The sequence below is a fragment of the Salvelinus sp. IW2-2015 genome, unplaced genomic scaffold (assembly GCF_002910315.2).
Source record: "Salvelinus sp. IW2-2015 unplaced genomic scaffold, ASM291031v2 Un_scaffold1653, whole genome shotgun sequence".
Lineage (NCBI taxonomy): Eukaryota > Metazoa > Chordata > Actinopteri > Salmoniformes > Salmonidae > Salvelinus > Salvelinus sp. IW2-2015.
Window position 1 is genome coordinate 59226 of NW_019943064.1, and position 14243 is coordinate 73468.

A 14243-nucleotide genomic window follows, 5' to 3' on the forward strand; every position below is an offset into this window, starting at 1 on the left:
TCTTCAGGTTCTCTCTCTCTCTCTCTCTCTCTCTCTTCTCTCCTCCTCTCTCTCGTCTCTCTCTCTCTCTCTTCTCATTCAATTCAAGTTCAATTCAGAGGGCTTTATTGGCATGGGAAACAGTGTTAACTTGCCAAAGCAAGTGAGGTAGATAATACACAAAAGTGAAATACAATACAAATTAACAGTAAACATTACACATCAGAAGTTTCAGAACAAGAGACATTACAAATGTCATATTATATAATATACGTGTTTGTAACAATGTACAAATGGTTAAAGCACCAAGTTAAAATAAATAAGCATAAATATGGTTGTATTTACAATGGTGTTTGGTTCTTCACTGGTTGCTTTTTCTTGTGGCAACAGGTCACAAATCTTGCTGCTGTGATGGCACACTGTGGAATTTCACCAGTAGATATGGAGTTTTCAAAATTGGATTTGTTTCAAATTCTTTTTGGATCTGTGTAATCTGAGGGAAATATGTCTCTCTAATATGGTCATACATTGGGCAGGAGGTTAGGAGTGCAGCTCAGTTTCCACCTCATTTTGTGGGCAGTGAGCACATAGCCTGTCTTCTCTTGAGAGCCATGTCTGCTACGGCGGCTTTCTCAATATCATACAAAAGGCTATGCTCACTGAGTCTGTACATAGTCAAAGCTTTCCTTAAGTTTGGGTCAGTCACAGTGGTCAGGTTTCTGCCACTGTGTACTCTCTGTTTAGGGCCAAATAGCATTCTAGTTTGCTCTGTTTTTTGTTAATTCTTTCCAATGTGTCAAGTAATTTCTTTTTGTTTTCCATGATTTGGTTGGGTCTAATTGTGTGTCTGTCCTGGGGCTCTGTGGGTGTGTTTTGTGTTTGTGAACAGAGCCCTAGGACCAGCTTGCTTAGGGGACTCTTCTCCAGGTTTATCTCTCTGTAGGTGATGGCTTTGTTATGGAAGGTTTGGGAATCGCTTCCTTTAGTGGTTGTAGATTTAACGGCTCTTTTCTGATTTTGATAATTAGTGGGTATCGGCCTAATTCTGCTTGCATGCATTATTGGTGTTCTACGTTGTACACGGAGGATATTTTTGCAGAATTCTGCATGCAGAGTCTCAATTTGGTGTTTGTCCCATTTTGTTGAAATCTTGGTTGGTGAGCGGACCTCAGACTCACAACCATAAAGGGCAATGGGCTCTATGACTGATTCAAGTATTTTTAGCCAGATCCTAATTGGTATGTTGAAATTTATCGTTCCTTTTGATGGCATAGAATGCCCTTCTTGCCTTGTCTCTCAGATCGCTCATTTCAGCTCTGTGGAAGCTACCTGTGGTGCTGATGTTTAGGCCGAGGTATGTATAGTTTTTTGTGTGCTCTAGGGCAACGTGTCTAGATGAATTTTGTGGTCTCTGGCGACTGGACGCTTTTTGGCAACACATTATTTTGGTCTTACTGAGATTTACTGTCAGGGCCCAGGTCTTGAAGATCTGTGCAGAAGATCTAGGTGCTGTTGTAGGCCTCCTTGGTTGGTGACAGAAGGCACCAGATCATCAGCAACAGTAGAACATTGATTCGGATTCTAGTAGGGTGAGACCGGGTGCTGCAGACTGTTCTAGTGGCCCGCGCCAATTCGTTGATATATATGTTTGAGAGAGCGTGGGGCTAAGCTGCATCCCTGTCTCACCCACACGACCCTGTGAGAAAGAAATGTGTGTGTTTTTTTGCCAATTTTAATAACCGCACACTTGTTGTTTGTGTACATGGATTTTATAATGTCGTATGTTTTACCCCAACACCACTTTCCATCAATTTGTATAGCAGACCCTCATGCCAAATTGAAGTCCGAAGGCTTTTTTGAAATCAACAAAGCAGAGAAAGACTTTGCCTTTGTTTTGGTTTGTTTGGTTGTTCAATTAGGGTGTGTAGGGTGAATACATGGTCTGTTGTACGGTTAATTGGTAAAAAGCCAATTTGACATTTGCTCAGTGACATTGTTTCATTGAGGAAATGTACGAGTCTGCTGTTAATGATAATGCAGAGTATTTTCCCAAGTTACTGTTGACGCTTAATTCCACGGTAGTTATTGGGGTCAAATTTGTCTCTCACTTTTGTGGATTGGGGTGAATCAGTCCTTGTTCCAAATTGGGGACAGATGAAGAGCTAAGGACGATGTAAGAGTTTTAATATAGCCAATTGGAATTTGTTGTGGTATATTTGATCATTTCATTAAGGATACCATCAACACCAACAGGCCTTTTTGGGTTGGAGGTTTTATTTTGTCCTGTAACTCAATTCAAGGTAATTGGAGATCCAGTGGGTTCTGGTAGTCTTTAATAGTTGATTCTAGGCATTGTATTGATCATGTATATGTTTTTTGCTCTTTATTCTTTGTTATAGAGCCAAAAAAAGATGGAGAAGTTGGTTTATTCCATAACATCTCCATTTTGGATATTGAATAATTTTCGTCGTGTTGTTGTTTGTTTGTGTTTTCCAATTTTCACAGACTTGTTAGAGTCTATGGATTCTTCAATTACATTGAGCTAGTTTTCTGACGTGCTGTTCCCTATCTTTTTCCGTAGTGTATTTCTGTATTGTTTTAGTGATTCACCATAGTGGAAGGCAGTAGACTCAGGTTTTCGGTTCTCTATGTTTTTGGTTGGAAAGGTTTTCTCAAATTTCTTTTAAGATTTTTGCATTCTTTATCAACATTTGTCATTGTTGTTCATTTTCTTCGGTTTTTCTATTTGAGATTTTTAGATTTGATAGGGAACGCTGAAGAGGTCAAATATACTGTTACGATTTTCTACTGCCAAGTTTACACCTTCACTAGTTGCAGTGGAACGTTTTACCCAGGAAGTTGTCTAAAAGGGATTGAATTTGCTGTTGCCTAATTGTTTTTGGGTAGGTTTCCAAACTGCATTCCTTCCATCTATAAGCATTTCTTAATGTTACTCAGTTTCCTTTGGCTTTGATGCCTCATGATTGAGTATTGCTCTGTTTCAAGTAGACTGTGATTTTGCTGTGGTCTGATAGGGGGTGTCAGTGGGCTGACTGTGAACGCTCTGAGAGACTTCTGGTTGGGTCAGTTGATAAAGTAGTCTACAGTGCTACTGCCAAGAGATGAGCTATAGGTGTACCTACCATAGGAGTCCTCGAGCACCCATTGACTATGTACTAAACCAGCGTGCGACAGAGGCTGCAGGAGTTGTGACCCGTTTTTGTTGGTTTTATGTTGATCATGGTTGTGCCTAGGTGGGCATATGGGGGCAGGGAATGCTGTCACCGATCCAGCGTAGGTGTTTGACCCCTGTGTGCTGGGGGTGTAGGTTCCTGTCCAGTTCTGGCATTTAGGTAGTCGCACAGAGCTAAATAATGTCCCTGGGCCTGGAATTGATTGATTTCCCCTCCAGGATGGAGAAGCTGTCTTCATTAAAGTATGGGGATTTCTAGTGGGGGGATATAGGTAGCACACAGGAGGACATTTTTTCTCTGTTAAGATAATTTCCTTTTGAATTTCAAGCCAAATGTAAAAATGTTCTGTTTTGATTAATTTAATGGAGTGAGTTAGGTCTGCCGCTCTATACCAATTAGACATTCCCCTGAGTCCCTTCCCTGTTTCACACTGGTAGTTTTGGGGATGCTACCCAGCTCTCTGTAACACTGAGGGCAACAGTGGGTCCGTCTCCTCTACTATACCTCCAACACATAATGATTTCTTGCGGCATGACAATGAGTCTTGGCATGCTTGACCACCGTTACAGGAGGGACATGGGCGGGCGGAACTGAGAGGAAGTGAACACATGTTATTTGGGTCATGAAGGGAGAAGGGATAAGAGTAGCTGTAGAGACATTATGAGAAAGGTCCGGGTTCGGGGTGTCAATCCCACCACAATAGTGTGCAATATCCAGGTTATGCTGCTCATTTGAGACTACAAAGCAGCAGAATGCACTTCCCAACTTCTTCGTGAATCAGACCTTCTGTTAGACCTCTAGATATCTTATCTAAACAATTCCAGCACACCATAACTTATATAACACAAATACAACCCAAACATACCCCCCCACCTATACACCGCCCCCCCGCCCCCACGACCACCTCCCTACACAAAACCGCGAGACCGCTTACCGGCGAGGAAAATCCAACCCGCCCGTCTATGAAGAAGGTGATGATCAATATGTGGTGATTGGAGGTTATTGGGTTGTTTGTTGTGTTTGTTGTTTTGGTGTTTTTTGTGTTATTTTTTTTTGGGGTGTGTTTAGCTTGTTTTTTTTTGTTTTTTGGTGTTGTTTTTTGTGGGTTTTGTTTATGTTTTGTTTGTTTGGTTTTTTGGTTTTTTTTTTCTTTTGGTGTTTTGGTGTTGTTTCTATGGTTTTTTGTTTTTGGTTGGTTTTTTTGGGTTTGTCTTTTGTTTTTTTTTTTGGTTTTTTTTTGTGTTTGTTTGTGTTTGTGTTTGTTTGTTATTCAGGTTTTGTTTTATTTTGGGTGGTTCGCGGGGGTGGTGTTATTTGTTTTCTGTGATTTTATGTTCTTTTCTCTCCACACACACACACACGCACACACGCACCACACAGCAAGAGCAGCATCACCTCAGGACATCCAGTCTTTGTTCTGGAAGATTCCATAGTAGATGAGCTAATGAAACTGCTGGCTGGGCTGTATCAGGCTATATCTCCTACAGTCCTGACAACAGGAATCACTCTTTCAGCTCTCCTCATTCCTCCCTTCTTCATCCCTCCATCACTGCCCCTCACCCCTGTCACCCTCAGCCTCTCCTCCCCATCTCCTCTCCTCTTCTCCTCTCCTCCTCTCCCAACTCTGTCCTCCAGCAGGATTTCCGTGTTAATTAATAGGGCATTCCCAGAATTCCTGTCATGTTTTATTGAAGGAGAGCTGTGATGGGAGGCAGAGGGAGAGAGAGAGAGAGCATGCCCTCAGGACCTGTACTGCACTGTTGCAGCCCTTCACAGTCCTGGTGTGTGTGTGTGGTGGGTGGGTGTTTCAAGATTGACCTGCTTCTAATGCACATGTGTTTATACCTGTGTGTGTGTGTTTCCTCCAGGAGAAGGAGTATGTGGGGTTTGCCACCCTCCCCAACCAGGTCCACAGGAAGTCAGTCAAGAAGGGGTTTGACTTCACCCTCATGGTGGCAGGCAAGAGATGCACAATCACACTCCCACAGTGTGTTGATTGATGCTTTTGACTGATGCTGACTGATGTATGTGTTGGGTATGTGGGTGTGTGTATGTGTTGTAGGAGAGTCTGGTCTGGGTAAATCTACTCTGGTCAACAGCCTTTTCCTCACAGACCTGCACAAGGACAGGAAACTACTCAATGCTGAGGGTGAGTTCAGTTGTTGCTGTTCCTCTCAGAGTGTATCACACAGTGTAGAACACAGAGTGGATGTTGTATTGGACCTCTCTCTCTCTCTCTCTGTCTCTCTCCATTCCAGAGCGTATCAGTCAGACAGTGGAGATCACTAAGCACACGGTGGACATAGAGGAAAAAGGAGTTAAACTGAAACTGACCATCGTAGACACACCAGGGTTTGGAGACGCAGTCAACAACACTGAGTGGTGAGTGTGTGTGTGTTGTGTGTGTGCATATATGTGTGTGTGCTGTGTGCGTGTTGTAGCTGGAGGGGTATCACATACAATATGATCACATACAGTACCAGTCAAAAGTTTGGACACACCTACTCATTCAAGGGTTTTTCTTTATTTTTACTATTTACTACATTGTAGAATAATAGTGAAGACATCAAAACTATGAAATAACACATATAGAATCATGTAGTAACCAAAAAAGTGCAAAACAAATTAAACTAAATTTTAGATTTTAGATTCTTCAAAGTGGCCACCCTTTGTCTTGATGACAGCTTTGCACACTCTTGGCATTCTCTCAACCAGCTTCATGAGGAATGCTTTTCCAACAGTCTTGATGGAGTTCCCACATTTGCTGAGCACTTGTTGGCTGCTTTTCCTTCACGTTGCGGTCCAACTCATCCCAAACCATCTCAATTGGGTTGAGGTCGGGTGATTGTGGAGGCCAGGTCATCTGATGCAGCTCTCCATCACTATCCTTCTTGGTCAAATAGCCCTTACAAAGCCTGGAGGTGTGTTGGGTCATTGTCCTGTTGAAAAACAAATGATAGTTCAACTAAGCACAACCCAGATGAAATGACCTATAGATGCAGAATGCTGTGGTAGCCATGCTGGTTAAGTGTGCCTTGAATTCTAAATAAATCACGACAGTGTCACCAGCAAAGCACCCCCACACCATCACACCTCCTCCTTCATGCTTCACGGTGGGAATCACACATGCGGAGATCATACGTTCACCTACTCTGTGTCTCACAAAGACACGGCAGTTGGAACCAAAAATCTCAAATTTGGACTTATCAGACCAAAGGACAGATTTCCACCAGTCTAATGTCCATTGCCTATGTTTCTTGGCCCAAGCAAGTCTCTTCTTCTTATCGGTGTCATTTAGTAGTGGTTTCTTTGCAGCAATTCGACCATGAAGGCCTGATTCACTCAGTCTCCTCTGAATGGTTGATGTTGTGATGTGTCTGTTACTTGAACTCTGTGAAGCATTTATTTGGGCTGCAATTTCTGAGGCAGGTAATTCTGCAGCAGAGGTAACTCTGGGTCTTCCTTTCCTGTGGCGGTCCTCATGAGAGCCAGTTTCATCATAGCGCTTTATGGTTTTTGTGACTGCACTTGAAGAAACGTTCAAAGTTCTTGAAATTTTCCGAATTGATTGACCTTCATGTCTTAAAGTAATGATGGACTGTCATTTCTCTTTGCTTTTTTGAGCTGTTCTTGCCATAATATGGACTTGGTCTTTTACCAAATAGGGTTATCTTCTGTATACCACCCCTACCTTGTCACAAAACAACTGATTGGCTCAAATACATTAAGAAGGGAAGAAATTCCACAAATTAACTTTTAACAAGGCACACCTGTTAATGGAAATTGATTCCAGATGACTAGCTCATGAAGCTGGTTGAGAGAATGCCAAGAGTGTGCAAAGCTGTCATCAAGGCAAAGGGGGGCTACTTTGAAGAATCTCAAATATAAAATATATTTCGATTTGCTTACTACATAATTCCATATGTGTTATTTCATAGTTTTGATGACTTCTCTATCATTCTACAATGTAGAAAATAGTAAAAATAAAGAAATATCCTTGAATGAGAAGGTGTCCAAACTTTTGACTGGTACTGTACATCGAGCAGTGGTATTGACATTTCGCTGTGCGCATGTGTGTGTGTGTGTGTGTGTTACAGTTGGAGGCCAATCACAGATTACATTGACCAGCAGTTTGAGCAGTACTTCAGAGATGAGAGTGGACTGAACAGGAAGAATATCCAGGACAACAGAGTCCACTGCTGCCTCTACTTCATACCACCCTTTGGACACGGGTAACACACACACACTCGCACACACTCGCACACACAACCTCGACCACACACGACACACACACACACACACACACACACACACACACACATCATCACACACAACACACAACACTACACACACACACACACACACACACACACACACACACACACACACACACACACACACACACACACTAAGCCCTGGCGTGTATCTCTCTACAGGCTTCGTCCAGTCGATATAGAGTTTATGAAGGCCCTGCAGGACAAGGTCAACGTGGTTCCTCTCATCTCTAAATCTGACTGCCTTACTCCCAACGAGATCAGGAAACTTAAAGACCGGGTGAGACAGATTACAATGACATGAATAAGCTGTGACTATATACATACTGTACTGACTGATACTATGTACATACTGACTGGTACTGTGTACATACTGACTGGTACTGTGTATTTACTGACTGGTACTGTGTACATACTGACTGGTATTGTGTATATACTGACTGGTACTGTGTACATACCAGTGGTGTAAAGTACTTAAGTAAAAATACTTTCAAGTACTACTTAAGTAGTTTTTTGGGGTATCTGTACTTTACTTTACTATTTATATTTTTGGCAATGTTTACTTTTACTTCACTACATTCCTAAAGAAAATAATGTACTTTTTACTCATTACATTTTCCCTGACACCCAAAAGTACTTGTTACATTTTGACAGGAAAATGGTCCAATTCACACACTTATCAAGAAAACATCCCTGCTCATCCCTACTGCCTCTGATCTGGCAGACTCACTAAACACAAATGCTTAGTTTGTAAATTATGTCTAAGTGTTGGAGTGTGTCCCTGGCTAACTGTCAATAAAAAAAATACAAGAAAATTGTGCCATCTGGTTTGCTTAATATAAGGAATTTGAAATTATATATATATTTTTACTTTTGATACTTAAGTACATTTTAGCAACTCCATTTACTTTTAATACTTAAGGAAATGTAAAATCAAATACTTTTAGACTTTTACTCAAGTAGTATTTTACTGGTTGACTTTCACTTTTACTTGAGTAATTTTCTATTAAGGTATCTTTACTTTTACTCAAGTATGACAATTGAGTACTTTTTCCACCACTGGTACATACTGACTGGTACTGTGTACATACTGACTGGTACTGTGTTCATTCTGACTGGTACTGTGTACATACTGACTGGTACTGTGTTCATTCTGACTGGGTCTGTTTTTCTTTACATACTGACTGGGACGCGTGTTCATTCTGACTAGTACGTGTTCATACTGACTGGTACTGTGAACATACTGACTGCGTTACTGTGTTCATTCTGACTGGTACTGTGTACATACTGACTGGTACTGTGTTCATTCTGACTGGTACTGTGTACATACTGACTGGTACTGTGTACATACTGACTGATTGTAAGGACCGATGACGGAGATGAGAAGCCGGTATGGGGAGTCAACATTTAATCTTTAAACAGACAAGGACCAAGACAGGAACAGCGTCAGCACACGGGTACAAAACGACAGCTAATGCTGAAGCAGGGAACAGAGCGGGGGAACAGACAGATATAGGGGAGGTAATGACAGGTGATTGAGTACAGGTGAGTCCAATAATTGCTGATGCGTGTGACGGGGGAAGGTAGGTGTGCGTAATGATGGTGGCAGGAGTGTGCAATGCTGGGGAGCCTGGCACCCTCGAGTGCCAGGGGGGAAGAGCGGGAGCAGGCTTAACACTGGTAATGTGTACATACTGACTGGTACTATGTCATACTGACTGGTACTGTGTACATACTGACTGGTACTGTGTACATACTGACTGATACTGTGTACATACTGACTGGTACTGTGTACATACTGACTGATACTGTGTACGTACTGACTGGTACTGTGTACATACTGACTGGTACTGTGTACATACTGACTGGTACTGTGATAGTATTGTGTTTGTTCCTGACTCTGCTCCTCATGATCTCTCTCCCCAGGTTTGTGAAGAGATTGATCATCTTGAGATAAAGATGTGACTGGAGCTGTGGCGGTCATTACATTTTGTCAGCCAGTGATTGTTTTGCGAATAACTGCCTGTGTCACAGTAATTGAGCGTTAATTAACATAAACACATTTAGCATCTCCTGGCTTCCACACAGCCTACAAGCCACTGATGCAGACCTCTAGAACATCTACAAAATAACTTTCAAAAGCAATGAGGCTGATGCAACAGATCAGAACGTTTAGCTTAAAATGTTGATAAACTATTAGGCTATTTCTTCACATTATAAGCGCAGCAATACGCTATAGGCTATAAGCGCAAACGTTGCAAAATGCAATTAATTCGCGGGAAAACACCATTCTCAAAAGTAACCGCAATTGCGATTATTCATATAATGCTTTATTATAAAGGTGAAAATTATCTTCCCCAAACTTGAGACTCACGCGCTGCTTATATATGCCAGTTAGACTCTACACCCCTTGTAAAGTGGATTAATGTGCTTAATTTTAAGAAGTTATTTGGCCACTTTAGTTGTGATACAAACCTTATCAAAACATATAGGCCTATGGGCTAGGCTACATGAGGTGTGCGACTATGATTAGAAAAAGTTTGGGAAAAAAGGCATGTGCTATTTCTTGCCTTATTGCACAAGCTGGGCATCAAGTGATAATACATCATTCACAAGTGACAGGATAATATTGTCACCCATCAGACTATTTTTGATTTAATCTTGTCTTTACATATACTAAATAATATATGTGTGAAATTTGTTTTGATTTAGAAGGGACCATTATCATGCACCTGTATTGAAACAGGGGCAGCGGGAAAGAATGTCATCTATGCACTTAAATAGCAAATGGACTACGCTTTTCCTCGTGGTTTATTTTCATGCCCAGCCAGGTAAGTTGTAAAGAGAAGCAATGTGCTTAATATTAGGGAAGTTGAGAAATAAATATAGTAGGCCTAGCCTATAGAAAGCAGATGGGATTCTCCTTTTTTTAGTAGAGTCCATCAAAACTATGTTTTCTCTCGCAATTGCATAGCCTGTAGAAATGTTGCGCAACATGAGCTCATGGGCTTTCATGAAGTATTTGATTAGATTTTCAATCACATTTGCATTGATGTCAGATTGATTAGAGGGACAATAGAGTGCTGAGTACCGGGCAGTTAGCAAGTTTGGTAGACTACTAATGACCATCAGCAGCATCAGAGCTTGGAGATGCCTAGTTACCGTGGTTAAATGTTCACTTGGAATTTGACTGCAGTCATGACTCGTGACCGCTGGTGTGGTGGTAATACGGCCACCGTAACAGCCCTTGATGTAACTCCTATGGCTGGTTTATACGTTGTCTATCAACATGTCTGTAGACAATTAGAATGCGACAAGTGTCGCTGGTCAAAACCACATTTAATTTATACTGAAATGGAATATCTGTAGACCGTCGCTGCGACTGTCGGTTTCCTTGTGGCAGACAGAAGAATACAAGTTCTGGTCGTGGTTACCTGACTGAGCCAGCAACGAGACAGTGCCCAAGTTCTAACATTCTCAGATAGATTGCCCTGCTTTTATTCCATCACACTCTTTCATTAGCTCACCATTAACTTGTAAATATTTTCCTGTAATAATTATCTTAAGTGAAGATGTTGTCATCTATGATATGGTCATTATTTGAACTGGCTAGGCAGCTAACGCTAGCTAGCTAACAAGCTAGAAACAAACCAAAACATGGTTTAGAACGTTGCTTTAGGTTTCCTGGTTTCCAGTGGCCATTTTAGATTGTAACTCTTGGTGGGGGAAAATCAACATGCTTTTTTAGATGTATGCCAGCAAAGCCACAACACAACACTAAACAATACATTAATTGCACTGTAACGGTGACAACCGGTGCCCACAAACTGTTTGGGCCTACATAAAGCTGTCCCAACAGCAGAGCTTTCTTTTCAGCACCATGGAGTGAATCCCTACCACTGCTACACCTGCCTATCAGCGGAGCCTTGTCTGGCAGCGAACTTCATTCAGCCTCATTCGCTGACTTTTTAAAACCATAGCTGATATGGTTGACTTGCTTAAACAAATGTGGTTTCTACTGACTCCTTTTGGATTTGTGTGAGTCGATAAGAACCGCATTGGCCTTCAATAATAACGAACGCCAAAATGAGTTTTGACTTTTGAACCATACACAAACATTATTACATTTATGTTCAGTAAATGTATAATGTTTATTCTTATATCATTAACACTTAGCTGTAAGTATAACAAAGTGCAAGCAAACGAGCTGCGACAAGGCAGGCCTGTTCGTTCAGCCCTTTCAAAATAGACACAGGCAGAAATTCAGATAGATGTTAGTCCAGACAAATTCAGCCAGATTTTTAGGCCTTCATTTGACTTTTCTTTATGTCACCACAGAGAGAGAGAGAGAGAGAGAGAGCGACAAGGTTAGCCTACTATTTGAAGTATTTTATTAGGCCTATGTGGTCTAAAAAGTAAGTAAATACAATCAGGAGGATCCACTTTTATAGACAATATACCGACGCACAGACAGCGCATTGCACAAACTAAACAACCCTCGCAATATCAATTGGAATTACATGGGTCGATCACTGAACTTCTTGTTGAAAATAAATATTTGAATGGGAAGAGACTGTCACTGGTAAACATGGTTACAGACCAAACAACATTATATAGTATCCCCTCCTCATAGTTACATACCCAACAACATTATATAGTATCCCCTCCTCTTGAAGAAAAGCACATGAGCTAATTTATGCAGCAGCATACAAGATATTTATTCCGTTGTTGTGCTGTGCTCACTTGAACAGGCGCGACGGTCCTTGTGGGCAAATTTTGTCATCAAAGGTGCTTTCAAGACAACTGGGAACTCTGAAAAAAACAAGGTGGAATCATGATGTTAGTGATCTTCAGGTCGGAGCTCTAGAAAGAAGCCTGAGTTCCCGGCTTGGGATTCCGAGTTTGATGACCGTTCAAAACGTATTTTCCCAGTAGGACCTAGTTTTTTTCCGAGTTCCCAGTTGTCTTGAACTCAATGAAGTCTGAGATTTTCCAGTTCCAAGTTTCCAGTTATTTTGAACGTGGCAGAAGTCATGCTGGATTGACAGCATGGCCAATGTATTCAACCTTTTCTGGCCCATGGTGTTGCGAGTGAATGCTTATAATTTTAAGCTTAGAAAAGAGACAATTTCAGACAGATGTTTTAAATCCTTGAACCCAGTCTTGGACCACACACCCACTCCACTGAATAGCAGGCTAGTGATCGCTTTGCAACGCATGTAGTTAGCCACTGATTCCTTCCAAACCACTCATGGTTGAATTTGCGATTTCTGATGTTGTGTAATGTTTATGTCCAATGGGCGATGAGCACCGATACCTTTTATCTATCATTTATCTTCATATGATAAGGGTTGAAAAAGATTTGCCAGTAGATTGTTGACGTGATTCATGATGATGACTGCTTGTCTAGCTTGCTAGCTAAGATTTTGAAAGTAACATGATCAGTCCAATCAAAGCTACGGTAGATATAACGTGATTTGACATCATTTTATCTGTGTCCAATGACCTTGAGCCTTCTTGGATGTGCACCTGTAATGGAAATCTATGTCAGCACCTAAGGGGGCTTGAATTGCCTAGCTCTCCCTGCAGATTCTGCGGGGCTCACCTGCCCCTGAATTCCGGGTCGCCACTGCTGGTTTACTAGATTGACATATACTAAATTCATTTTTAAACAGATGGGTTTATTGGTGTTAAAATACACCAGTTATGCTATTTTGACCACCTGTCTGTCGTTTTTTGTGTATATAGTTTTTCATAACGACAAGTTTGATATTGAACGACAATATAATGTTCATGATGTCACTGCGACAACTGTCTACAGACATGTCTATCGACGAATTATAAACCAGCCTTAACTCTCCTTGTCTGTATGTGTGTGTGTGTGTGTGTGTGTGTGTGTGTGTGTGTGTGTGTGTGTGCGCGTGTCTGTGCGTGTGTCTGTGCGTGTGCGTGCGTGTGCGTGTGTCTGTGCAAGTACCGTTTGTGCGCACGTGTGTGTGTAGGTCCGTGAGGAGATAGATACGTTTGGGATAAAGGTGTACCAGTTCCCAGACTGCGACTCTGATGAGGATGAGGAGGCCAAACAGAAGGACAGAGAACTCAAGGTGAGCCTAAAACACATGATCACACCGTTGACTTATTTTATTTTAATCTACATCCCTAACATTTCCAAGAAAGTTTCTTAAGCTAATTAGCTAAATTATTATTATTGCAGTTCCACAATTTTTTTTAACTGAATAACTTTTTTTGTGTTTGTGCATGTGCCTATCTGTGCTGCCGTCATTGTGTGCGTGTGTCCGTGTGTGTGGTAAATGCGTGCTGACACCTGTGTGTGTGTGTGTGTGTGTGTGTGTGTGTGTTAGGAGAGCACTCCGTTTGCTGTGATTGGCAGTAACATGGTGGTGGAGACCAGAGGTCAGAAAGTCAGAGGGAGACTCTACCCCTGGGGCATCGTAGAGGGTAGGTGCATGGGAGTTGGGTGTGTATGTTAACATTTATGTGTAAATGTGTGTATACACATATTAATGTGTGTGTGTATTAACATAACATATCTGTATGTGTGTCTGCAGTGGAGAATCAGTCTCACTGTGACTTTGTGAAGCTGAGGACCATGCTGATCAGGACCCACATGCATGACCTGAAGGACATCACCTGTGACTGTCACTATGAGAACTACAGGGCTCATTGTATACACACCATGACCAGGTACAGGCTTTCTTTCTTTCTCTCTCTCTCTCTCTCTCTCTCTCTCTCTCTCTCTCTCTCTCTCTCTCTCTCTCTCTCTCTCTCTCTCTCT

At 41.7% G+C, this 14243-nt stretch overlaps 1 protein-coding gene across 1 annotated transcript in view; it reads left to right on the plus strand.

The window, feature by feature from the left end:
• The window catches only part of LOC112071592 (septin-5-like), a 46644-nt gene that overhangs the window by 30217 nt on the left and 2184 nt on the right, over nt 1-14243 (plus strand). The window contains exons 2-9 of the mRNA XM_070439448.1: nt 5042-5132; nt 5236-5322; nt 5432-5555; nt 7271-7405; nt 7610-7727; nt 13450-13551; nt 13810-13906; nt 14017-14160. Of these exons, the coding sequence (XP_070295549.1) occupies nt 5042-5132; nt 5236-5322; nt 5432-5555; nt 7271-7405; nt 7610-7727; nt 13450-13551; nt 13810-13906; nt 14017-14160 (898 nt within the window). The remainder of the gene's footprint in view (nt 1-5041; nt 5133-5235; nt 5323-5431; nt 5556-7270; nt 7406-7609; nt 7728-13449; nt 13552-13809; nt 13907-14016; nt 14161-14243) is intronic.